The following is a 27,465-nucleotide window of genomic DNA, read 5'->3' on the forward strand; positions in this document are numbered from 1 at the left end:
ATTAGTTAACCGAACTACCCATACTGGGTAGTTCTTTATAGCTCTCTTCTTTTAATATGTCTCTTGCTCTTTTCTTGGTTCCAAGTTTAATTTCTTTATTTAAAAAATTGCATTGAAATACAGTTGATTTACAATGCTGTGTTGGTTTCAGCTATACAATAAAGTCATTCAGTTACACATATATATACAAATATTTATATTCCATTTTTTAAACATTCTATCTTCCATTATAGTTTATTACAAGGTATTGAGTATAGTTCCTAGTGCTTGGAATATATTCTTCTTGAGATAAGCATGTCATATTTTAAAGATACGTTTAGAAGGTTGAAACAGGATATTTGAGAGCCTAACCTTGGTTAAAGGCAGAAGAAGGAGCTGGATTATATTTGGAACAGTTCCTCATTTAAGGAAATATTTACTGAATTGAGTAAGCAGAGGCAATTCCAATTAAAATTTGGAGAGGAATCAGGAGAAGGAACAAATCAGAGAAGCAGGAAGGAAATAGTCTGCCTTTTCAGTAGTCAATTTTAAATTCTGTGCTGGTGTTTATGCCTTTCAGACATGATAAAGAGAAGAGTTATGGGTAGAATGAATCAATTTCTTCTAGAGTCAGTTTATTATTCTTCTCTGAATCACAGCGTCCTGGACAGAGCCACAAAACATTGCAGTATTGAAAAATTATTCCCATGTGACTCAGTGACTCTTCTTCAGAGATATCTGGGCCAAGTTAAATTTGATAACTCAGTGAGAAGTATTGCTGCAATTAGTGTGGTAGTAAAAAAAAAAAAAAAGGGTTATAAGACAGTATCTCTAGGCCCAGGTCCCCACTCCACTGTCACCCAGTCATTAATGGTGTGATACACCTTTCAAAGGTTTTTTTTTTTTTTCCTTTTTAAATTTATTTAGTTTTTGGTTGTTCTGGGTCTTTGTTGCTAAATGTGGGTTTTCTCTAGTTATGGTGACCAGGGGCTACTCTCTGTGTTACACAGTTTTCCCATTGCAGTGGTTTCTCTTATTGTGGAGCTAGGCTCTAGGCACACAGGCTTCAGTAGTTGCTGCTCCCAGGCTCTACAGTGTGGAGCACAGTAGCTGGAGCACAGAGGCTTTGGTTGCTCTGCAGCATGTGGAATCTTCCCAGGCCAGGGATTAAACCCATGTCCCCTGCATCGGCAGGTGGGTTCTTATCCACTGTGTGTGTTAGTTGCTCAGTCGTGTCCGGCTCTTTGCAACTCCATGGGGTGTAGGCTGCTAGGCTCCTCCATCCATGTGATTTTCCAAGCAAGAATACTGGAGTGGGTTGTCATTTCCTTCTCCCTTATCCACTGTATGACCAGGGAAGTCCTCAAGTTCTCTTATCCTTAGCATCTTCTTTCAGAAATGAGGATGTTCAATAGGCTTTTCCCCTAATTAAAAAAAAAAAACCAACTTTGATTCTTAGAAATTTTTTCTTCAAAATACTTTACCTACTTTTATTTGAAAGAACATCAGATGAATTACACCCTATGGTAAATATTTTAAAAATCATTCTTTTCTAGGATTTCATAATTGATTTAGTCTTGACAACATCTCTCAGAAGGGTGAAGAGAGAAGCACTTATGGAACACTTCTTAGCCAAAACTTTACATCTCTTTCATTCTCAGAAAAGCATTATGAAGTGGAAATTTTCTCTAATTTTACCACGAAGGAAATGAAGAATATGCTGATGGCCACTGAGCAGATAAGAACTGCCTCTCTCAGGTCTGTCTGATTTAAAAACGCTTATTCCTTCTAGCACATAATTCTGACATTATGTGTGGGGTGGCGGGAGGAGAGGTGAGTGGAGAAGGCAGGTATTCCATTTAACAGATGGAAAGATTGAGTACAGCGAACCAGGAGACTTCCTCAATTTTGCAATAAATCAGTATTTTTGATTCCAGGATGAAAACTTCAGGTTTTTGGAATAGAGTGTAAGCTCAGACTGGAGGACAGGGTGCAAGAAAATATCTTTTTATGAAAATTTTATTTCTATTTGATGCTAGCATTGAATTTTCAGAGTTTCAAAATGGTGAGATATAAAAGAATTAAGCTTGTTGTGTTGACATTTTAAAAATTAAATTCTAGTAATACACTTGGTGTTTTCTAGAGATTATCTTCCAATGAACACATTTTATGCCCTAGAAATCCATGAAACTATTTTTTCCAAACCTTGCACCCCAGTCTCCCTAATCTACTGCCTTACACATATACATTTGGAGTATAATAGGGCTTAATCTTGAACTTTATTTTTTCCTTACAAAAAGTAATTATCTGGAAATAATTTGTAATACTGCCCAGTTCCGTAGTTGTTCTTGTTTTAGGAAATAGTTTTTTCCCCTTTTAACTTCCCTTGTTTTCTTCTTTTAATCCTCTGTGTTTGTATTGGCTTTTAGCCCTGTGCATTGGGCCTAGTGCCAAGTGAGAGTCAGCACTTAGCCTAGAAGTATCATTTTCCAACACACAGAATCAGGAGGAAAACCCCGCCTCTCACACCCACTACTAATTAGCATACTATTCTACAAAACTGACTAGTTGCACCATGTGCTCATCACTCCTGAATTTCTGCTTTCCACAGCTCTCATTCCTGCAGACAATGAGTTTGAGCCACATGGAGAATATGCCTTTAAGCCATTCAAGTCTTCAAGGAGCACAGAGACCATCCTGGAAACAATGGCTCCTCTACTCAACAGTAATTATTGTGCTATTGCTTTGCTCCTTCAGTGCACTAATCTTTACTTTTCTTCCACTCAAGGTAAGGAGACAACAGAATCTAAGGTTACAATTTATTGTACTCCTCTTTTCTTTTGTTAAGTCTAGTTGTTAGCATTGTCACTCAATATTGTTAGAGCTTTGAAAGAAAGAGACAAGTAAGGTAAGTAATAGATGGTGTAGTCTATCTTTGAGAAGAGAAATGCACTGAACTAGGAGTAAGAAGATATGAATTCTGGGTTTAGGTCTCTCAATAACTAGCTGTATGCATTTGAAAGACATTTAATCTTTCTGGTTCTCAGCTTCTTCATCTGAAAAGTGGTGGTAGGGAAATGGATTTGTTCATCATCATGTCCCTTCTAGCCATAAAATACAGTGATTAATACTTTATCTAAGTGTGGTATAGAACATAAAGGGAGTCAAGAGGGGGGCAATGACTTCGGGCTAGGTTGATCAGGGAAGGCTTCACGGAGGAAGGAGGAAGTACTTTCTTTTTTGGGAAGCCCCTGATGCTTATCGGGAATTTCCCACTGAGCTCCACTCCAAATTATGGGTCTAGGGAAGAGAATGGAGATCCATTAGATTCTTAGTAAAAGTTTTTTTCTGACTGTTGTTTACATAGTGTTGATCAGAAAGAACATAAATGCCTTATTTAATTTAGGATTTAGCCAATTCCTGGGTACATCTGAAAACAGTGACTGCAGAAACATTTTTCTAAGGGACAGATTGACCAGTTAAGATTTCAAAGATATGGTTCTACTACTAAAGATATTTGAAAGCAACTGAGAAAAGATACAGGAGGAAACAGTACAGAGAAGATGCTGATGTTAACCTAGGGCAAGCAGAGCTTTGGCCAAGTTTTTACACAGTAGCCCGTTAATTTGTATTTTGTAACTGTACACAATGGTGTACAAGAAAGGAATTTGTGACCACATCCCCCAGTGTCTCAAGGAATGTTTCAAGCAGACCTCTCAACTCTCTGGACAGTGAAGCTTTGAGCAGGGGGAAGAAGAGTCATTAGGAATTCTTTGTTTCAATTTCTGAAGAAAGGGAAGGGTGAGAATAGCAACAACTTAAATTTGGAAGTGCCTTTTCCTTCTCAAAACCACTCCACATGCTATTAGCCTGATGACATTGAAAAACATAGGGTAGGTTTTCCGTGTCATCAGTTCCTGCATGTGACTGGGGACTCTGCCTGGGAGAGAAGAGAATTGTCTTTCTCAGAGGCACACAGCTGCTCTTGCAAAGGGAAGGAGGAGGTCTCATACTCCCAGAGGCATTTAGGACACCTCTTGCCAACGTTGAACTTGATGAGTCCCCTGTGTCTGAGCTCTTATTCTGGGATTCCCTCTCCTAGACAACATGCAGCTACCCAGTGAAAGGTTCTGCTTCTAAAGAAACAGCCCAGAGTTTGTTCCAAATTTGGGGAATTTTGAAAAGTTTTCAGGATATTGTCCTGACAGGGTGCCATGGAGGCTTTGTTCCCATGGGAAAAGCCAATAACTGGCTGATGGTACAATGATATTAGCTTCCATATTCCACTTTTCCGCACTTCTCTTTCCCTGTTGGCCACAGGTTAGTATTTTTGGAAAAGACGACTGAATGACTGTGGGTGATGAGTCATTACTAGGTAGCCACTTCCACCTCCTTATAATGCTCTATGACCTTGGAGTTTACATTGTTCTCATCTCCACTCTGGTTATTGTATACAAAATCCCACTTTCCAACCTCTCTAGGCACTAATTCAAAAAGTGTTAGACAGGAAGACTCAGATCTTTTTAAACCAACAAAAACTTCCGTGGGAGGATTCTTTTTTTCTTTCTTCCCTCTCTTTCAGAAGACATCTCACTGAAAGAATCAGTTATGAGCCCAAGGAGATGGTCCCCCACCCCCTACATGAAAATAACCTTACAGAAATTATCTTTTAAGAAACCTAATGTTCACCCATCCAGGTTCGATGGATGAGACAGGGTGCTCAGGGCTGGTGCACTGGGATGGCCCTGAGGGATGGGATGGGGAGGGAGGTGGGAGGGGGATTCAGGATGGGGAACACATGTACACTCATGGCTGATTCATGTCAATGTACGGCAAAAACCACTACAATATTGTAAAGTAATTAGCCTCCAATTAAAATAAATAATTTAAAAAATAAAAAATACCTTCACAGCAAAAAAAAAAAAAAAAAAGAAGAAACCAAATGTTCAGGAGAGTCCCCTGCTTCAGTGAAACGAAGGATACTTTCAAAAGGGGAAGTTTTGCATGTATTTATAAGCATAGTAGATTCTATTTCCAAATGATTATTTGATTAGAGTTGGTTTGGAGAAATAATTATTAAGTTTACTTATTAACCCAATTACATAAATCTGAGCTTAAATCAAAATGGGGTTACAAGAGCCACTGATCCTTCTAAGCAAAGATGAATTAACTAAACAGGACTCATATACTGCTTTATAAGTGGATATTTACTCCTTCCAAACATCACCAGGATTAGAAATACAAACTGCTCTGGAGCCGTAGGGGTGAGACTTTTGACTCAGACAGGCTGTTTGGATCTCAGCCTGGCCTTTTTTCAGCTGCATGACCTTGGGCTAGTTACATAATCCTCCTACTTCTCATTTCCTCTTCTGCAAATGAAAATGTTATCTCATAGAGTTGTGGTAAGAATTAAGAGACAGTACAATCCTGACCCATAGTAGGCTCTTAGTAGATAGTAGTGATTCATATTTATACCATTATTATTAATGACTTTACAATGAAGATAAAGACTTAACAAAATGGGTATTCCTTGCTTATCTATTCTACTTCCTCAACCAAAGAGTGTGTCTCACTGCCAAACACAGGATTTTAGTGATTAGACAGATTTCACTTGTGACAATAATGACAGAATATCACAATGGTGGTTTCTGTAGTTCTAAATGGACATTAAAGCAGCCCACCATGCAACATCCAAGATTTCTCCAATTAATTTTTCTGTGGCCTTAGGTTTCTTCACACACTCTTTATACATGACAGAAGACAACATAGATGTTATCAATGGCACATTTTTTGGCATGCTTTTATATTTAGATTGTTACTCAGTTGCTTCATGTGTTGATTTGTGTCTTTCTAGAAAGGTGATAAACTTCTTAAGAAGCAATGACCATAGATGACATTAGTTTCTCTTGCTTACAATGCTAGTATAATACATAGGTACATAAAGTTTGTTTCATTCTTCATTATAATCAACATCATTATCAAAACACTAATACTTAATAAGCAGGACAAGACAGAATATCTGGGCAAAATCCTTTATGAGACTTAACTCATTTAAGCACATGAACAACCTAAATGGACTAGGTGCTGCGATTGCCCCATTTTATAAATGAGAAAATTGAAGTTAAGGGAGTCCCTATCACATGGGTTAAACAAAATGGAATTTCAGCATCTCTTCTAAGAAACTCTATCAACAAAATATTCTTGACTACAATCCCAATATATATGCTAACTGCTAAGTCTTATACAAATTATAATATTTTGTATATTAAAAAGATATGCAATATAAGTTTATAAGGATAAACCAAGTGATATGCTTAATGTGGTTTATTCACAGTGCAAAAACATTTTGCTTTTACCAAAATATTGTATTTGTATAATATGCAACTATATAATATAAACACTTATAAAACAATTGAAATAGTATTTTAGTAATTTGATAAATGTTTCTTTTATTTTCTTAATCTTAGTTTAACACATTTTAATACAAGAAATTGAAAGTTATCGTCTAATTTACCTTGATTCACGGTCTTGACTGTCATAACTGAAAAATCACCTCCTGAACACATATAGATCAAAATGGAAGACTGCGTCTTTGAGTACGCTTACCATGTTATGACACTAAAATTTAAGTCCATCATTCAATAGTGCAAAGTTCCTTTTTAAAGAACTTAATAGTCCCTCACTCCATTCATGATTTTTTTCCCTTCCTTAGACAACTTAAATTCCATAGTTCATAATTAAAATCCTTACCAAGGTGGCCTTTCCTTCTGAGCCTCCTCTGTGGGTTCTTTCTTATTCCCTGACCCCTACACACTGCAATATCTCAATACTCTTTCCTATCTATAATCACTGATTTGATGCTCTTATATAGATTCCTATCTTAACTCACCATGCAGATGCTGAAGGCTCCTAAATTAATTTTTTTTTTTTTTAAAACTCCTTAAATTCCATCCTTATAGATCCAGTCGCCTTCTTGACACTCCTACCTGGGTATCTAATACTCATCACAAATCTGACATGTCCAAAAAATGAACTCATGATTCTTTTCCCCCAATTTAGTCCTCTTAAATCTTGCTCATTTCAGTCATTAACAGTGTTATCTTTCTAATTGCTCAGATTTTGGTGTCATCTTTGTCTCATTTTCTTATCCATATCCATGTCAGGAACTCCTGTTTACTCAATTTCCAATCACTTGTCACCATCTCCACAGCTGGTACCTTGGTCAGAGGCACCATGCTTTCTTGCCTAAATGCTTACACTGATCTCTTACCTTGTAACTCTTGCCACTCTTTAATGTATTTAGCATAGCAGCCAGAGAAATCCTATTAAAAAATTGGCATCCTGTTTAAGCTCAAAAAGTCTCTTAAACAGTTTGCTGCAAGAAAAGCAATGCACTGTTACATGGCCCCTGCAAAAAATGTTTGTGGATATACCTTATCTTACTACCAAGTATCGTAAAGCCTTTAGTATTTAAATATCTGTACTTATAAAATCAACCACACTGATAGCTTTCTGTGGCATGTAATTTGTGTTGCAAGATTTTGAAACTGAGATCTCCTCAGGGTTATCTCAATTACTATGTGTGATGCATGATTATCTAAATATTAAATAGGGGAGACTTTATCACTCTGATACATTAATAAATATTTCTATAGCTTAATTTTCTATTTAAAATAAATATAAATGGGAATTGTTAGTTTCTTCTCACGTGCCAGTGGATCATCTTATGCAGTCACTGGGGTGCAGAGACATATAGAAAATTTCTGTAGCCCAAGAGAAGGAGCATCCAAGATCAAATAGGTGTCCTGTAGGTGGAGATTAGGTGGATAGAAGGAGTTCTTAACTTCCTCCTAGAAGACCCAAAAGGTAGCTGTGTAGTGAAATGTAGAGGAAGGAGCCAGTTATCTGTAAAGGAAAGCAGAGAGATCCAAAACAGGGTGGAGGGAGGGATTTTTTTTTTTTTTTTTAATGTGGTTAGGGCAGAGAAGTCTGCTTCATGAATCTGAGCCTCTAAATAATCAAGAAAACTGTGACACTGTCACCATCCTGACCAATTCCTCTTCTTCCCCTACAGACTGCCCAAGGACCCTGTGTAGCGAAGTTTGGTGAGTAACCTGTCTCACAGAGGATGAGATGGTTGGATGGCATCACCGACTCATGAGTTTTAGACATGAGTTTGAGTAAATTCTGGGAGTTGGTGATGGACAGGAAGGCCTGGCATGCTGCAGTCCATGGGGTCGCATAGAGTCAGATACGACTGAATGACTGACTGGACTGAACTGTCTTATAGGCCTCCTTTTTACTTTTCTTACTATTTGCTGCAAAAGGCAAGCTCCAGCGCTAAGAAAGGATGCATTCTATTTTAGTTATCCTACAACTACTGTTTTTAACTGTTAATCATGTAGTTGTCTAGGAGCTGAGGCTTCAGCTCTGTTTTTAATTGTTTTAATAAGCACAAGTTTCAGATTTCTACGACTTTTCCCTGGGACAGACTCAGAGACCTTCTCACATTTCCCATATTGCTAGTGTCCACTAGAGTGAGTGTAGGGTGCAATTTTTGTTTCCAAGTGTAAAGATGAGAAACGAGAGGGGAGTGGTCCCTTCTCTGCTCCTTTCACCTCTCCTCTTAGCTCCTGAGTCACTTTCCTTTATAGTGACCTGGTACTTGCTTAGAAGACACAGTAAGGTTTACAGTTGAGCCTTTGGGTATTTTTTTAGAATACATACAAAATTAAAAATGAATACATTTGGGGTTGTTTACTGGTTTAAGATCAAATACCCATTTTCCGCTGAGAGCAGACTACTTCTAGAGTCAACTTCAATTCCCGTTTTACTGTACAGCACAAATAGCCAGGCTTCCTTGACTTGAGAGGATAGGGAATCTCATTTTACTTGTCTCTGCCTTTTTGATTTGTTGTTTTTTCTAGTAAATGGAGTGAAACTCCTCATGATATGTTTGAAATACCCTCTTGATGTGGTAAAAGTTGAGAACCTCAACTTTAAGGTTGAGGCTCCCGCCATCACAGAATTAAACATGAAAACCAGTGATACTTCTTCCTGGTGACTTGCCTATTATCTATAGCATGGTCAAGCAGTAAGAAATTTACTGGGCTCTGGATTCAATGGAGAAACAGGGAGACTTTGCTTTCTGCTTTGATGATCTCTCCTTCATTCTCCTCAGACCCTTATATCAGTTATTTATATATAAAGAAGAATTTAAGTCAATGTGTTATCTCTTTTAGTATATTTTTAATCAAGGTTTCTTTCTAATTATTTGACAAAGGCTTTGCCCCCATAACAAAAATTATGGAGCATTAGAGAACACACCAGATAATTATTGCACATTCTGGGATTCTGAAATTACATCTTTGTGTAAAAACAATGAACATTATGAAAATGTGTAAATTCCATAAAAATCAAAGTCTTGATCCTTTTCACATCCCCCATGACAGCAATAACCTAGGGATACTTCTATTTAAACAGTCAAATAATTTCCATGTATTAACTAGTTAATTTACCAGTAGCTATTTGCTAAGGATTTGGATAATAGTATCTCAAGTGAATCTTGAATGACACATACCTATAAGCTGAAGCACCATTATTTAGACACAGTACACCTAATTCAGCATATACTGGGTAGTAGGAAGTCTTTTTGGTGTTGAAGATACAGCTATGGACAAAATAAAGGAATATTTGATTTCCCTGGTGGCTCAGACGGTAAAGCGTCTGCCTACAATGCAGGAGACCCGAGTTTGATCGCCGGGTGGGGAAGATCCTCTGGAGAAGGAAATGGCAACCCACTCCAGTACTCTTGCCTGGAAAATCCCATGGATGGAGGAGCATGGCAGGCTATAGCCCATGGGGTCACAAAGAGTTGGACACGACTGAGCAACTTCACTTTTCCTTTGTCCTCAAATGTTATATTCAAGTAGGTATAAGATTGATAAATAAACAACTTAAATTATAATAGGCTAGATGGTGACAACTTCTATGAAGAAAACTAAAACAAGATAAAGAGAGAGAGTGACAGGAGAGCACTATTTTAAACAGATTGATGAGCAGGCCTCATTGATAAAGTGATACATGATAAATAGTATTGCTACAGAAAAACATGAATATACATTTCTGGACTGCCAACTCTTGTCATCACCATCCTAGTGTGCCATTCCTTTCTTCTTTTTATTTCACAAATACTGATTGACAAATGATACAGTGCTATTTCCCTATTCCCTAACCCATTTCCCTATTCCAAACTTATTTTCTTAGAGCCCCCCAAGCAAGAGATAAACTTAGGCAATTTCTTCAAAGTAGGGAGTGGTAGATACTTAAAATTGTGGTTGGAGAGAACTAGTATAGACCTTTCCTATAAATAGGAAAGAAACTATTATCAAGAAGATGATGAAATAATTAAATAACTATGCTTTTCTTTTTGTTTCTCCTCCTATTCCCCCCTTATAAATATCTTGTAGGACCATTACCTTCAAAATGGCAAATGCCTTCTCCTGAGCCTTCTTGTGTGAATAAGACAGCTGACTGGAGGCTGAAGATACTTCAGAATGGTTTGTACTTAATTTATGGCCAAGTGGCTCCCAATACAGCCTACAAGGGACGAGCTCCTTTCGAGGTGCAGCTGCGTAAGAATGAAGACCCCATACAAGCTCTAACCAACAACTCTATGATCCAGAATGTAGGAGGGGCTTACGAATTCCACGCTGGAGATGTAATAGACTTGATATTCAATGCTGAGCATCAGGTTCTGAAAAATAAGACATACTGGGGGATCTTTTTACTTACAAATCCCCAATTCATCTCCTAGAGACTTGATTCGGTCTCCTCATCCTCTTCAGCACTTGCAGAGACATCAGTGCATAGGCTGGACAAGGAAGATTTTCAATCTCTGCAGTTCATCTGAGTATACAAATCAACAGAAACAGAACTCCTTGCATGTGAATTTTCTTTTCTCATGCCTGTCTGAATGAGACTCAGAAGAAGGACAAAAGGCATTTGGTAACCCTTGATGTTAGATCAGCAAAGACAGTTTTGTTAGTTCATGAAATGAATATGGGTAGCTAGAGGACAGAATCTTCTCCAAGTGTCTTTGTTTAACCCTTGAATCTCTGGGTGGAAAAATGAAGTCTTATTCCCACAGGAGTCTTATCTTGTATGCAGAAAAGATCCAGGGCAGTAGTCTGCCCTTGTTCTCATATTCCTGGACTGTGGACTGCTTGACTTCATTCTTCCCATATTCCTATCTTCTGAGACCCTCCTAATAAAAAAGTAGTCAGACTTGGAGGGTGGCCACTGCTATGCAAGCATTACCCCACTTTACATTTGATGGCATGAGGGGACAGAGACACAGGTGGCATTGGTGTGGGATGCACTTTATTCTGGAATTTTTCTTAATTTAATCACACTCAGGATGCTTGGTGCTTTATAAGACCAGCTGGTCAAAAGGGTCATTCTGAACCTTTACATAGGGCTTCATGAGAACTTGTTTGTCTATGTGCCTAAACATGGCCGATGGTAAAGAAAGAGTAATCATTACTAATCATAAGATTTAACCACAGAAATTTATATGACCAGTACTGTATTTTTTCATGTCATGATTCCGTATTTTTAGCTGGCTAGGCAGTTTGCAAAGTATTTTCATATATCACATGGCAACTCTAGAAAGTTAACGGGGCAGGTATTTTGGCACAATTATAACACTGAGAATATGGAGGCAGGTGGAACATAGGTAACTTGCTTCACCCCACAGAACAAATGATTAACAAGGGGCCATGGGCTTCCCACTGTATCACACTATTTTAGCTTTAGGGTTGGTATTTCTGCTCTCATGTGGATGTCTATAAAGTTTAGCAGATTAGATCTTCAGGGGGTATATATTCTCTTGGCAGATAGAGGGAAGCTACACCAATGCCCTCCTTTCTCAAAGACTTCTTTTCCTTTCCTTACCTGGACCAGGGAGCATGGGCTATTGTTCAGGACTGACTTCAACTGAACTCCCTTCCTCACTTTGTAGAGACTGTCTTGGTCAAATGTATTAAGTTCCAAAAAGAATGAATAGCACTCAACTCAATAATGGTCTGCTAAAGTTTTGGACTCTACAAAATTAACTAGCTGCTTATGGGTTCTTATTGAAAGGTATGTAATATGATTACATGATAACCCAATTTAAGATATTTATGGATATTTGTAAAAAGCTACAGTGTGTTAATAATATCACCGTATAAAGCTAATTTAAAAATATTTGTATTGTCTGCTTAGGAGCAAACTAAGCCTGAGGCCAAGGTGCTTCTTAGTATTTCTTTTTTTGTTGTTGTTTTTTTTTAATGCAATCTGTTGGGCCAAAGACTTGGATGCCTGGTTCCTCTTGCATTTGTGTATTTTCTCAGGAAATTAAAGTTATATGACATATATTTATGGAAACTTGCCGGTGTTAATCATTGTTGAGTTATAAGCAGCAGTGTGCAGGAGTGGGCCAGCACTAGCTCATAAGAAAGTGAAGTTGCTCAGTCGTGTCCAACTCTTGGTGACCCTATGGACTGTAGCCCACTAGGCTCCTCTGTCCATGGGATTTTCCAGGAAAGAATACTGGAGTAGGTTGCCATTTCCTTCTCCAGGGGATCTTCCTGACCCAGGGATCTGACTCAGGTCTCCCGCACTGCAGACAGACTCTTTACCATATGAGCCACTAGGGAATCCCTGCTCCTAAGAACTGATTGTTATATTTTCAAAAATTGCACATTCTGGCTATGAAATACAGTCATCCTTGAAATTGGCTATGGTGGGACTATTTATACCACGGGAATTGGCAATCAGGGCTTTTCTTTTTGGAAAGTCTATTCACCAGCACACCACTGCTTGTAAAACTCTCCTCAATAAAGCCTCTCAGTTCCTGCCTTGTTCTTGGAACAATCAGGATAGGCAAGGGAGAAAGTGAAATTGTCATAGTCCTTACAAATAGCCCCACCTATTAGTTATTTCTCAGGGCAAGCAGAGGTCTCCACAGTTGCAACCAAAAGCTACCAACAGATGACCTTTAAATTTCCCTAGTGTTGTGAGTTCAGGGGTTTTTTTTTTTTTCAATGTATACTCTGTTTCCTTGTTTCTTCAAATAGTTGTTTAAATTTTATACCTATAAGAAAGTATATGTTGGTAAGCAGGCTATAACTGACATATCTGTGGGTTATCAGGCTAGTGTTTGTGATCTAGAGAATGTAAGTATACATCAAAGATATTGTTGCCCATATGAAACACTTATTTTTTAAAAGTTTTCTACTTGAGATACAGTTTGATTTACTGTGTTACTTTCAGGTGAACAACATAGTGATTCAAAGTTTTTATAGATTATAGTCCACTGAAAGATATTATATTGGCTAAATTCCCTGTGCTGTACAATGTATCCTGTTAGCTTATTTATTTTATACATAGTAATTTGTACTTGCTAATCTGGTACTTCTGTCTTGCCCCTCCTTCCCTCTTCTCACAGGTAACCACTAGTTTGTTCTCCATATTTGCGAGTCTATTTCTGTTTATTCATTTGCTTTTTATAAAGATTTTATATATAAATGATAACATACAGTATTTGTCTTTCTGACTTATTTCACTAAGGATAATGGTTATGTTATTTCAAATGGTATTATTTTATTCTTTTTGACATCTGAGTAATATTTCACTATATATAAACCACAGCTTTATCCGTTTATCCATTGGTGGGCATTTGAGTCACTTCCATGTCTTGGCTGTTGTAAATAATGCCACTATGAACATTGAAATGATACATGCACTCCAAATCAGTGCTTTTGATTCTTTAGATGTATACCTAGGAGAGGGATTGCTGGATCATACTGTAGTTCTATGTTTAGGTTTTTAAGGAACCCCATACTGTTCACCATAGTGCCTGCACCAATTTACATTCCCACCAACAGTGTAGGAAGGTTCTTTTTGCTCCACATCCTTGCCAACGTTTGTTATTTGTGGTCTTTCGATGATAGCTATTTTTATTACTCCCTCTTTATAAATTTTATCATAATCTCTCCTCCTGACTCTGACCTCATTTACATCCTTGATCTTCCTAAAGTGTCTAAGAGGAGTGGCACAGGGAGCTTACCTTCATTCCTTTTATAAATTCTGCATATTTGCAGTGACAATTTGATATTGTCTCACTTTAATATTGTCTCACTTTGATATTCAAGTACCAATCATATTACCATCCAGTTATACTCTCGTGTGTCAAAAAGGGATCTAGGAAAACTTTAATAAAACACAGAAATACAAAAAGTCCCAACATCATCACAAAGAGCAATAAGAGTTGAATAAAAAGGCAGATGATGAGGAAAATCACTGCTCAGAGAAGTTAGACTTAAGAAAACTGTTAGAAATGAACATAGTCAAGAAAAATTAGAGAAGTATGATGGAAATAGTTCAACTTTTATAGAAAAAAAAACAAAACAGTGCTGAGCTCTAAGCAGGCTCTATCTACAGTTCTAAAACAAATGCTCAAGATAGTAAACTGCAGACTCTTCCATTCATTTTATCTTAATCTGATTTCTGTTAGCAATTAACAACTTTAAGGAGTTCAACACACTTTGGATGAGCTATTACTCTGAAATACAGCAGTATTAGTGAATCCCGTTACATTGCTTGGAGAAGCAGGCTTGAGGGTTTATGGGATCTGCTTCAAGGAATTCAGGAAGTGTTGGACAATAGAAAAATGAAACTTCAACAAACAGGCCCCATTAGAATAAACCAGCCTTCTCATTTCTTCAGTTGCATGTGGAAATCTCAGATTTCAGCATCCAGGGTGATTGTTTCTACCCAGCTTTGGTATTGTCCAGGGATATCGGACATGGCTTAGTAACTAAACCACCACCACCATGCGCAGGGGGTGGTGGGGTGGTGGTGGAACGGAGATGTTGTTCACAATGGGCCTCAACACAGAATCAGACTGTGGTGTACCGGTGGGTTTAGAATGGAAATCTTCCCTACCTACTTTTGGACTGTTCCTTTTATCCAATGGGCTGGTCTCTGAGAGGAATCCAGTGACTAGAGTCCAAGGTCCGCCACAGTGCCTGGGCCATAGTTCTTACTGTCTGCTGAATGAACAAATGAATCACAAATTTGAGTGTTGGTGTGAATTTAGCATTATCATGTGTACTTTGGATGACAGACTCCAGTGGGCAAAGCCTTTAGGCTCCCTTTATTTATTGTCTTCCATTTCATCACCTACTGTTCTTAAATGCTGTCCTTCTCTATCAACCTGTTCTTAGGAACATTGTTAAAGTAATTGAGGTAATAAAAGAACCTTGTTAATTAACTTGCACTAAGTGTAAAGGGTCAATAAGCTACCTGTCTCACATCACCAGAACTGGAAAAATTCCTATTTGGTTTAATGATTGCTGGGCAGATGCACCAAGAGCAGCTATCTTTACAATACTAAGACAGAACAAGTTGTTCAGTGAGCAATAGCAGAATTTTTCAAAGTCAGGTCTATAAACTTTACATCAGATTTATCCAGTAAGCTTAAAAAAATCCTTAGTCCCCATTCATATTCCACTGAATAAATGTTTCTAGGAATGAGCCCTAGGAATCAAATTTTTAACTAGCTCTGATCCATTGGTTTTTCTTATGTACATTTGATAAGGTACATAAGAACCACTGCTTTATGGCATACAACTTTGCATCTCAGCTGAATATTTCTCCAAGTATTTAAAGACAGTCAAAGCTTCTAAATAAATACAATTTAGAAAGTAAAACAAACAAACAAAAAAACCCTAAGTTTTGTTGCCCATGAGGCTTACCATAATCCATTTCTCATCACAAAATCACCTGAACTTCTATCCTCTGAGTCTGAGAAAAGGTCAAGATCTTCACTTTTTATAACCTAGTGACAACTTTGCCAATTGAATGCTGGCAATCTATAGCATACAAGCTTTGCCACAATCAATATTACATTATCTACCTGTATGCTGTCAGCTCTCAAATATTTATCTCTAGCACAAGTTGTTCTCCTTTATTTCAGACTTGTAAATTCACTTGTCTACTTGACAGTCTCACGTTGCGGGTATAATATCTCAAATTCAAGTTTACCAAAATGAATCTTTACCTTCAAAAAGAATCTTTACTTTCAAAAAGAATCTGACCTCTTTTCTGCTATGGCTCTTGTCTGTGGACCAAGATTATTTCACTAGCTTCACATACTTTTTTCAAAATCCCAGTTTTGCCATTTACCAATTACTTGGATTTTGGACAAATTTCTGTCTTTTCTGAGACTCAGTTTCTTGTTTGTTTACTGTCATTTATCCAATGTCTGATATATTGTTGGAATTTAATATTTGTTGAATCAAAAATAAATTTATGTTTACAATACTAATTAATATATGAAATGTTCATGCTACATAGTGATACTAGAAGGGTGGCTGCCATTGATTTTAAGAGCTAGATTTATTCCTAAAATTTTAACCTGTTTATCTAACATCTATCTTATTATCTTTCCTCTCCAAAAAGGTAAGCCCCAAGATAAAAGCATTTTATTTATTCAATGCTATATCTCCAGCACCTAGCACCTAAAACTGTTCTTGGAACATTAAAAGAACTCAACAAATTGAAATGAATGAACAAAAAAGATGGTACCTAGCTCTTGGTTAGAATGATTAGCAAGATAAAAGATATATATGTTGCAAACAACCTCTCAAAATAATCTAATATCCATTCTTCTCCATTTTTAAAAACTTAAGTAAAATAAGCCATGCAAAATTCTAAGTACATATATAACAAGTGCTCCATGAAAGTTGGCTACTATCACATACCACTATCATGAAAGTCATTTCATTATCCTATTTCCCTAAGAAACAATACCCTAGGGCACATTAGCTTCCTTTACCATAGTAATGCTTTCACCACATCCTTAAAAGTAAGCTTGTGCTTTGGCGTTTATTAAATATATGTATTAGAAAAAGTAATGTATATCTTCTCCAAAAATGACTCTTTAGTTCAACCGTTCAGTCATGTCTGACTCTTTGTGATCCCATGAACTGCAGCATGCCAGGCCTCCCTGTCCATACCAAGACCTGGGGTTTACTCAAACTCATGTCCATTGAGTTGGTGATGCAATCCTACCATCTTATCCTCTATTGTCCCCTTCTTCTCCCACCTTAAATCTTTCTCAGTATCAGGGTCTTTTTTAAATAAGTCAGTTTGCATCACGTGGCCAAAGTATTGGAGTTTCAGCTTCAGCATCAGTCCTTCCAATAAATCTTCAGGACTGATTTCCTTTAAGATATACTGATTGGAATTCCTTGCAGTCCAAGGGACTTTCAAGAGTCTTCTCCAACACCACAGATTTCAAAAGCATCAATTCTTTGGCGCTCAGCTTTCTTTATAGTCCAACTCTCACATCCATACATGACTACTGGAAAAAACATAGCCTTGACTAGACGGACCTTTGTCGGCAAAGTAATGTCTCTGCTCTTTAATATGCTGTCTAGGTTGGTCATAATTTTTCTTCCAAGGAGCAAATGTCTTTTAATTTCATGGCTGCACTAACCATCTGCAGTGATTTTGGAGCCCCCCAAAATAAAGTCTGACACTGTTTCCCCATCTATTTGCCATGAAGTGAAGGAACCAGATGCCATGATCTTAGTTTCCTGAATGTTGAGTTTTGGGCCAACTTTTTCACTCTCCCCTTTTCACTTTCGTCAAGAGGCTCTTTAGTTCTTCTTCACTTTGTGCCATAAGTGTGGTATCATCTGCAGATCAGAGGTTCTTGATATTTCTCCCAGCAATCTTGATTCCAGTTTGTGCTTCATCCAGCCCAACGTTTCTCATGATATACTCTGCATATAAGTTAAATAAGCAGGGTGACAATATACAGCCTTGACACACTCCTTTCTCAATTTGGAACTAGTCTGTTGTTTCATGTCCAGTTGTAACTGTTGCTTCCTGACCTGCATACAGGTGTCTCAGGAGGCAGGGAAGGTGGTCTGGTATTCCCATCTCTTTCAGAATTTTCCATAGTTTATTGTGATCCACACAGTCAAAGACTTTTGCACAGTCAATAAAGCAGAAGTATGTGTTTTTCTGGAACTCTTGCTTTTTTGATGATCCAGCGGATGTTGGCAATTTGACTTCTGTTTCCTCTGTCTTTTCTAAATCTAGCTTGAACATCTGGAAGTTCATGGTTCACATACTGTTGAAGCCTGGCTTGGAGAATTTTGAGCATTACTTTGCTAGCGTGTGAGATGAGTGCAATTGTGTGGTAGTTTGAGTATTGTTTGGCATTGCCTTTCTTTGGGATTGGAATGAAAACTGATCTTTTCCAGGCCTGTGCCACTGACATGTTTTCCAGATTTGCTGGCATATTGAGTGCAGCACTTTCACCGCAGCATCTTTTAGGATTTGAAATAGTTCAACTGGAATGCCATCATTTCACTAACTTTGTTTGTAGTGATGTTTCCTAACGCCCACTTGGCTCTGCATTTAAGGATGTCTGGCTCTAGGTGAGTGATCACATCATCATGGTTACCTGGGCCATGAAGGTCTTTTTTATATGGTTCTTCTGTGTATTCTTGCCACCTCTTCTTAATATCTTCTGCTTCTGTTAGGTCCATACCATTTCTGTCCTTTATTGTGCCCATCTTTGCATGAAATGTTCCCTTGGTATCTCTAATTTTCTTGAAGTGATCTCTAGTTTTTCCTATTCTATTGTTTTCCTCTATGTCTTTGCATTGATCACTGAAGAAGGCTTTCTTATCTCTCCTTGCTATTCTTTGGAACTCTGCATTCAAATGGGTATATCTTTCCTTTTCTCCTTTGCCTTTTGCTTCTCTTCTTTTCTTAGCTATTTGTAAGGACTCCTCAGACAAATATTTGCCTCTTTGCATTTCTTTTTCTTGGGATGGTCTTGATCACTGCCTCCTGTATAATGTCACGAACCTCTGTCCATAGTTCTTCAGGCACTCTGTCTATCAGATCTAATCCCTTGAATCTATTTGTCACTGCCACTGTATAATTGTAAGGGATTTGATTTGGGTCATACCTGAATGGTCTAGTGGTTTTCCCTACTTCCATCAATTTAAGTCTGAATTTTTCAATAAGGAGTTCATGATCTGAGCCACAGTCAGCTCCTGGTTTTGTTTTTGCTGACTGTGTAGAGCTTCTCCATTTTTGGCTGCAAAGAATATAATCAAGCTGATTTCAGTGTTGACCATCTGATGATGTCCATGTGTAGATTCTTCTGTTGTTAGAAGAGAGTGTTTGCTATGACCAGTATGTTCTCTTGGAAAAACTCTATTAGCCTTTGGCCTGCTTCATTCTGTACTCCAAGGCCAAATTTGCCTGTTACTCCAGGTGTTTCTTGACTTCCTACTTTTGCATTCTGGTCCCCTATAATGAAAAGGACATCTTTTTTGGGTGTTAGTTCTAAAAGGTCTTGTAGGTCTTCATAGAACCACTCAACTTCAGCTTCTTCAGCATTACGGGTCGGGTCATAGACTTGGATTACTGTGATATTGAATGGTTTGCCTTAGAAATGAACAGAGATCATTCTGCCATTTTTGAGAATGCATCCAAGTACTGCATTTTGGACTCTTTTGTTGGCTATGATGGCTACTCCATTTTTTCTAAGGGATTTCTTCCCACAGTGATAGATATAATGGTCATCTGAGTTAAATTCACCTATTCCAGTCCATTTTAGTTCCTGATTCCTAAAATGTCGATATTGACTCTTGCCATCTCCTGTTTGGCCACTTCTAATTTGCCTTGATTCATGGACCTAACATTCCAGGTTCCTATGCAATATTGCTCTTTACAGTATCGGACTCTACTTCCATCACCAGTCACACCCTCAACTGGGTGTTGTTTTTACTTTGGCTCTGTCTCTTCATTCTTTCTGGAGTTATTTCTCCACTATTCTCCCATAGCATATTGGGCACCTACTGACTTGGGGAGTTCATCTTTCAGTGTCCTATCTTTTTGCCTTTTCATACTGTTCATGGAGTTCTCAAGGCAAGAATACTGAAGTGGTTTGCCATTCCCTTCTCCAATGGACCACATTTTGTCAAAAAATCTCCACCATGATCCATTCATCTTAGGTGGCTCTACACGACATGGCTCATAGTTTCATTGAGTTAGACAAGGCTGTGATCTTAGATCTTCTCTATAAACATCATCAAATGGAGAGTATACTTTATTTAAATACATCTTATTTAAATTACTAACATAATAGTGACTCAATTTGTATTATATAAACATCTAATCATTCATTCACTAATTCACTCATTTATTCCACTAATCTACACCAAGGTTTTTTAGGTACAAAATGCAGTCAGGTGCTACAATCAATGTGAAGATTTATAAGACATTGTGATTTAAGAAAATACACCTAGTAGAAGATAGATGGATTCAAATCACAAATATATAGTTCTGAGGAGTTATAGAGCTAAAAGGTATCTTATACAAAGATGATCAATGCCTCGTCAGTTGCAATTGGAAAATAGACACAGTGAAGTTAAGAAGATATTCAAGAATTAGAATCTAGATTATCCAAATCCTAGCCAAGTTTTTTTTTTTTTTTTCCCCACTAGATCATCCAATACAATGAAACAAGTGCTATGAATAAGCATAAGGGATAACACATTCTAGCCAAATCAGAGAAGGGGGAAATATTTGAATTCTCATATGATGAAAGGGTTGAAGGTCTCTAAGCAGAGACGAAGTGTAAGTAAAGGCATGGTGTGTGAAAGAGAGCATGTGTGAGCCCCTTGCTCAGTGAAGGTCATAGATGGAGATATGAGTTGGGAACTGACACGGAATGCAAAGGAAATCAAATCCCAAACAGCTAGAGTGTTAGTTCAAGGAATCTTTGCTTTACTATTTATGGGCTTTTTGTTTTTTATTTTAGAAGTTTTTGGCTTGATGGGACCTTTTTCAGAGATGGTAGCTCAGGTACCATGGTGAAGGACGTGTTGGAGAGGCAGAGCAAGACCACCTGCAAGGCTACTGAGACAGCCCAGGTGAGGAGCGGTCTGTAAGAGACAGCAGCATCAGAGAGGGGAGGAGCTCAGACAGAGAAGCAGTAGTAATAAAATAGGGATCTTGGACAAGAAGACATGGTTGTAAGGATGATTTTAGTGCTAACTGAAACAACTGTCTCAGTATTTTAAACAGTTTTGTTTAGCAATAAATGGACAGAATTTTTTCATTAGTATAATCAAATGTGTCTTGAAATTTTGGCAGTTTAAATAACAAAGTGTTTCAAGCCTCCCAACTAAAATCTGGAGCAAGAGAAGGATGCTCAATTAAGAGAAGGATGCTCTTCTATTAAACATAATATTGGAAGTCCTATCCACAGCAATCAGACAAGAAATGTATGCAAATTAGAAGGGAAGAGGTAAAATTGTTATTATATGCAGAAAAATAAGATACTGTATATGGAAAACACTAAAGGCTCTGCTCAAAAAGTACTAGAACTAAAAATAACAAATTCAGTAAGGTAACAGGACATAAGATTAGCACGCAGAAATCTTTGCATTTCTTTACAGTAACAATGAGATATCAGAAAGGGAAAGTAAAAAAAAAAAAAAATCCTTCTTAAAATTATATTTAAAAACCTAGGAATAAACCTGACCAAGGAGGTAAAAGACATATACACTGAGAACTATAAAACATTGATAATTAAAGATGATTCAAAGAAATGGAAAGATATCCCATATTCTTGGATTGAAAGAATTAATACTACTCACACAACATACAGATTTAATGTGATCCCTATCAAATTACCCATGACATTTTTTCACAGAACCAGAACAAATAACCTAAAATTTACATGGAACTATAAAAGACCCTTCCCTGATTTTCCCTGGTGCCTCAGATGGCAAAGAATCTGCCTGCAATGCAGGAGACCCAGGTTCAATCCCTGGGTCAGGAAGATCCCCTGAAGAATGGCAATCCTCTCGCATATTCTTGCCTGGAGAATCCCATGGAGAAGAGCCTGGTGGGCTACAGTCCACGGGGTTGCAGATCGGACACAACTACTAAACAACACATAAAAGACCTAGAATTGCCAAAGCAATCCTGAAGGAAAAGAACAAAGCTGGAGGCTATTTATGTAAAAAATAAAATAAATGTAAAATATACTAAAATAATTTAGAGGTGAGTACAAAACCCAAGTGAAATATAAACCAAAAAAATAAAAAACTGCCTGGCTAGAGAAAGATTCCCAGAAAGAATGGCATTTAGACTGAGGCATCTCAGTCAATGAAATGCTGTACAAACTGAAAAAGATAACACAGATGTAAGATAATAAGTAGTCAAACTTCCTGTTATTCTGAATGAGTTTAGCCTCATTGACCCTGGTGAAGCCTTTCAGTTTGCTAAAAAACGTTTACTAAGGTTTCATAGTACCTGGCAAATTTTAGAGAACCAGAGAAATTCTAGAAGACTGAAAATTGATAAATATTATTTAGATTTTCAGTTTTAAGAGGAAAGATTCAATGGCAGACAGTGTTGTGGATTATTTGAAAGAACAGGCTGTGAATTTAGATTGCTAAGAGATTCTGGCTTTGCTCCTTACCTTGGTCAAGATTGTGTGACCTTAACCAAGCTATTGAGCAACTCTGTCCTTCAGTTTCCTCATCTATAAAATGTGAGACTAAGAGGTTATACTCAAAGAAATAGTAGTGAGCATTACAGGGAAAATGGTTGGAAGAATACCTAGCAGATGGTAAGTTCTCCATATTAGGAGCTGTTTTATAATTCTACAAACTAGACCAAACTGGTAGGCCTTAGTCACACCAAATATTCCAAAGTAGAATGCTTAAAAGACTCAACATTGGAAAAGAAGAGGTGATATTTTAGGAAGTGGGTTGGGAAGTGGTGTTGCGAAAGCTGGACAGCTACATGTAAACCAATGAAGTTGGAACATACCATCACACCATACACAAAAATAAGCTCAAAACAGCTTTAAGACTTAAGTATAAGACATGACACTATAAAAGTCCTAGAAGAGAAGATAGAACATTCTCTGACATAATTCATAGCAATGTTTTCTTGGATCAACCGTCCCAGGAAATAGAAATAAAAGCTAAACTAAATAAATGAGACCTAGTCAAACTTTTGCATAGCAAAGGAAGCCATAAACAAAATGAAAAGACAACCTATGGTCTGGGAGAAAATGTTTGCAAACCATGTAAATGACAAGAGCTTAATTTCCAAAATATACACACTGCTCATACAACTCAATAACAATTAAAAAAAAAAATCATAAAGTAGGCAGAAGACCTAAGTAGGCATTTTTCCAAAGAAGACATTTGTATGGCTAATAAGCACATGAAAACATGTTCAGCATCACTAGTTATTAGAGAAATGCAAATCAAAACTACAATGAGGTATCACCTCACACCAGTCAAAATGGCCATCATTAAAAAGTCCACAAATAACAAATGTTGGAGAGGGTGTAGAGAAAAGAGAACCCTTCTATGCTGATGTTGGGAATGTAAATTGGAATAGCTACTCTGAAAAACAGTATGGAGGTTCATTAAAAAGCTAGGGTTGCCATATGACCCAGCAATCCCTCTCCTGGGCATATAACTGGGAAAAACTCAAATTTGAAAAGCTACATGCACCCAATGTTCACTGCAGCAATATTTACAATGGCCAAAATATGAAAACAACTTAAACTTCCATCAACAGATGAAAGAATAAAGATGTGGTATATAAATACAATGGACTACTACTCATCCGTAAAAAAGAAATAATGCTATTTGCAGAACCATATATGGACCTAGAGATTATCATACTAAATGAAGTAAGTCAGAAAGAGACACATACCAACCATATCACTTACATGGGGAATCTAAAATATGATACAAATGGACTTATTTACAAAACAAATAGACTCACAGACATAGAAAACAAACTTACAGTTACCAAAGGGGAAAGTAGGGGAGGAATAAATTAGTGGTTTGGGATTAGTGGATACAAACTGCTATATATATATATATGTGTGTGTGTGTGTGTGTGTGTGTGTGTGTGTATGTATATAAAGTAGATAAACAGCAAGGTCCTACTGTATAGCAAAGGAAACTATATTCAATACCCTGTAATGAACCGTAACGGAAAAAAATATGAAAAAGGATATATAATCACTATTCTATATACGAAGAACTAACACAAAGCTTTAAAACAACCATGCTTCAATTAAAAAAATATTCTTAAAGTATTTCTTCAAAATCATTTAGCGAGGTAAAAAAACCAGCCTTCAAAACTAGTTCAAGTATCTGCTTCACTGGGACCTCTTTGCCTTCCACAATCCCTAAGCAATATAGTACTGGATATATATTTGTTATTTTAGTGTGTATATAAGTATGTATATGCTGTTATTAAAGTATATGCATAGTATATACAGACACATTGTATATTATAGTATTATATAGTATATATATGCTGTTACAGTATTTGTGTAAGTATTTATTTTCCCTAATCTACTATAACCTCCTTGAAAATAGGAATATACTTTTCTTGCTTCCCCAGTGTCTCACATAATTCCTCCTCCATGAGTATACCAAAGCCTTCTGTGTGTATCTCCTTTCCTGGTAATTGGTAAAGTTCTTTAATCAACACTTAGTTGTGGATTAAAGGATTAAAGTCCTTTAATCAACACATGCCTAATCAGAAGATCAATCAGTATCCCTGTCTGCATTTTCCCACCTTTTTTTACAAAGATGGCAAAATTCCTTGGTAAAATCCATGTGCTAGGTCTACAAAGTCCCTTTCCCTTGTCAGCAAAACACATATGCCAAAACAGGAAATGTGTGGGGGTCCTAAGGAACATATTATCAGTGAACCCACCCTGGTCCCAAAATATCACCACTTCTTTTTCAATGATGAGTCTTTTAAGCATTCTACTTTGGAATCTTTGATGTGACTAAGGCCTACCTTAGTCCGAGGTCAGGGGCGGCGGCCGGGAGGAGATACCCCACGCCCCTACGCCCCCACGCCCAAGGCCAAGGGCTGCGGCCGGGAGGAGCAACCCACGCCCGAGGCCAGGGGCAGTGGCCGGGAGGACCAACCCCATGCCCATGTTGCAGGAGGGCCTAGAGGAGCTATCCCACATTGAAGTTCAGGAAGGGCGGTGGTGAGGAGATAGCCCTCGTCCAAGGTAAGGAGCAATGGCTGCGTTTTGCTGGAGCAGCCGTGAAGAGATACCCCACGCCCAAGGTAAGAGAAACCCTAGTAAGACGGTAGGTGTTGCAAGAGGGCATCAGAGGGCAAACACACTGAAACCATACTCACAGAAAACTAGTCAATCTAATCACACTAGGACTACAGCCTTGTCTAACTCAATGAAACTAAGCCATGCCCGTGGGGCAACCCAAGATGGGTGGGTCATAGTGGAGAGATCTGACAGAATGTGGTCCACTGGAGAAGGGAATGGCAAACCACTTCAGTATTCTTGCCTTGAGAACTCCATGAACAGTATGAAAAGGCAAAATGATAGGATACTGAAAGAGAAACTCCCCAGGTCAGTAGGTGCCCAATATGCTACTGGAGATCAGTGGAGAAATAACTCCAGAAAGAATGAAGGGATGGAGCCAAAGCAAAAACAATACCCAGCTGTGGATGTGACTGGTGATAGAAGCAATGTCTGATGCTGTAAAGAGCAATATTGCATAGGAACCTGAAATGTCAGGTCCATGAATCAAGGCAAATTGGAAGTGGTCAAACAAGAGATGGCAAGAGTGAATGTCGACATTCTAGGAATCAGCGAACTGAAATGGACTGGAATGGGTGAATTTAGCTCAGATGACCATTATATCTACTACTGTGGGCAGGAATCCCTCAGAAGAAATGGAGTAGCCAGCATGGTCAACAAAAGAGTCCGAAATGCAGTACTTGGATGCAATCTCAAAAACGACAGAATGATCTCTGTTCGTTTCCAAGGCAAACCATTCAATATCACAGTAATCCAAGTCTATGCCCCAACCAGTAATGCTGAAGAAGCTGAAGTTGAACGGTTCTATGAAGACCTACAAGACCTTTTAGAACTAACACCCCAAAAAGATGTCCTTTTCATTATAGGGGACCGGAATGCAAAAGTAGGAAGTCAAGAAACACCTGGAGTAACAGGCAAAATTGGCCTTGGAATACGGAATGAAGCAGGGCAAAGACTAATAGAGTTTTGCCAAGAAAATGCACTGGTCATAACAAACACCCTCTTCCAACAACACAAGAGAAGACTATACATGGACATCACCAGATGGTCAACACCGAAATCAGACTGATTATATTCTTTGCAGCCAAAGATGGAGAAGCTCTACACAGTCAGCAAAAACAAGACCAGGAGCTGACTGTGGCTCAGACCATGAACTCCTTATTGCCAAATTCAGACTTAAATTGAAGAAAGTAGGGAAAACCACTAGACCATGCAGGTATGACCTAAATCAAATCCCTCATGATTATACAGTGGAAGTGAGAAGTAGATTTAAGGGCCTAGATATGATAGATAGAGTGCCTCATGAACTATGGAATGAGGTTCATGACATTGTACAGGAGACAGGGATCAAGACTATCCCCATGGAAAAGAAATGCAAAAAAGCAAAATGGCTGTCTGGGGAGGCCTTACAAATAGCTGTGAAAAGAAGAGAAGTGAAAAGCAAAGGAGAAAAGGAAAGATATAAACATCTGAGTGCAGAGTTCCAAAGAATAGCAAGAAGAGATAAAAAGCCTTCTTCAGCGATCAATGCAAAGAAATAGAGGAAAACAACAGAATGGGAAAGACTAGGGATCTCTTCAAGAAAATCAGAGATACCAAGGGAACATTTCATGTAAAGATGGGCTCGATAAAGGACAGAAATGGTATGGACCTAAAAGAAGCAGAAGATATTAAGAAGAGGTGGCAAGAATACACAGAAGAATTGTACAAAAAGGATCTTCACGACCCAGATAATCACGATGGTGTGATCACTGACCTGGAGCCAGACATCCTGGAATGTGAAGTCAAGTGGGCCTTAGAAAGCATCACTATGAACAAAGCTAGTGGAGGTGATGGAATTCCAGTGGAGCTATTCCAAATCCTGAAAGATGATGCTGTGAAAGTGCTGCACTCAATATGCCAGCAAATTTGGAAAACTCAGCAGTGGCCACAGGACTGGAAAAGGTCAGTTTTCATTCCAATCCCTAAGAAAGGCAATGCCAAAGAATGCTGAAACTACGGCACAATTGCACTCATCTCACACGCTAGTAAAGTAATGCTCAAAATTCTCCAAGCCAGGCTTCAGCAATATGTAAACTGTGAACTTCCTGATGTTCAAGAGGAACCAGAGATCAAATTGCCAACATCCACTGGATCAAATTGCCAACATCCACTGGATCATGGGAAAAGCAAGAGAGTTCCAGAAAAGCATCTATTTCTGCTTTATTGACTATGCCAAAGCCTTTGACTGTGTGGATCACAATAAACTGTGGACAATTCTGAAAAAGATGGGA

At 38.0% G+C, this 27,465-nt stretch overlaps 1 protein-coding gene and 2 long non-coding RNA genes across 6 annotated transcripts in view; 1 reads left to right on the top strand and 2 right to left on the bottom strand.

Annotated features, from left to right (window-relative positions):
- TNFSF18 (TNF superfamily member 18) overlaps nucleotides 1-13,563 on the top strand; it is a 112,824-nt gene extending 99,261 nt beyond the window's left edge. Inside the window, exons 2-5 of one of the 3 annotated variants that reach the window (XM_086344622.1) lie at nucleotides 1,536-1,737; nucleotides 2,591-2,767; nucleotides 8,054-8,084; nucleotides 10,449-13,563. In XM_086344622.1, coding sequence (XP_086200748.1) covers nucleotides 2,609-2,767; nucleotides 8,054-8,084; nucleotides 10,449-10,795 — 537 coding nt within the window. In that variant the 5' untranslated portion in view covers nucleotides 1,536-1,737; nucleotides 2,591-2,608 and the 3' untranslated portion in view covers nucleotides 10,796-13,563. Of the gene's footprint in view, nucleotides 1-1,535; nucleotides 1,738-2,374; nucleotides 2,768-8,053; nucleotides 8,085-10,448 lie in introns of those variants that run through there. The other 2 variants (XM_086344623.1, XM_086344620.1) reach the window with 2 other exon arrangements.
- On the bottom strand, nucleotides 874-10,889 carry LOC147356684 (uncharacterized). Its single transcript, XR_015143453.1, has 2 exons — nucleotides 10,774-10,889; nucleotides 874-1,403 (listed from the first exon to the last, which is right to left on the bottom strand). It is a non-coding gene; the product is annotated as an uncharacterized LOC147356684 (long non-coding RNA).
- Nucleotides 13,564-13,624: 61 nt separating the features above from the next.
- The window catches only part of LOC147356685 (uncharacterized), a 437,761-nt gene continuing 423,920 nt past the window's right edge, over nucleotides 13,625-27,465 (bottom strand). Inside the window, exon 5 of one of the 2 annotated variants that reach the window (XR_015143451.1) lies at nucleotides 13,625-15,077. This is a non-coding gene — a long non-coding RNA (uncharacterized LOC147356685). The remainder of the gene's footprint in view (nucleotides 15,078-27,465) is intronic. The other variant, XR_015143452.1, reaches the window with a different exon arrangement.

The sequence above is a fragment of the Bos grunniens genome, chromosome 16 (assembly GCF_055505025.1).
Source record: "Bos grunniens cultivar Pamir isolate PY7600 chromosome 16, Bosgru_T2T1.0, whole genome shotgun sequence".
Taxonomy (NCBI): domain Eukaryota; kingdom Metazoa; phylum Chordata; class Mammalia; order Artiodactyla; family Bovidae; genus Bos; species Bos grunniens.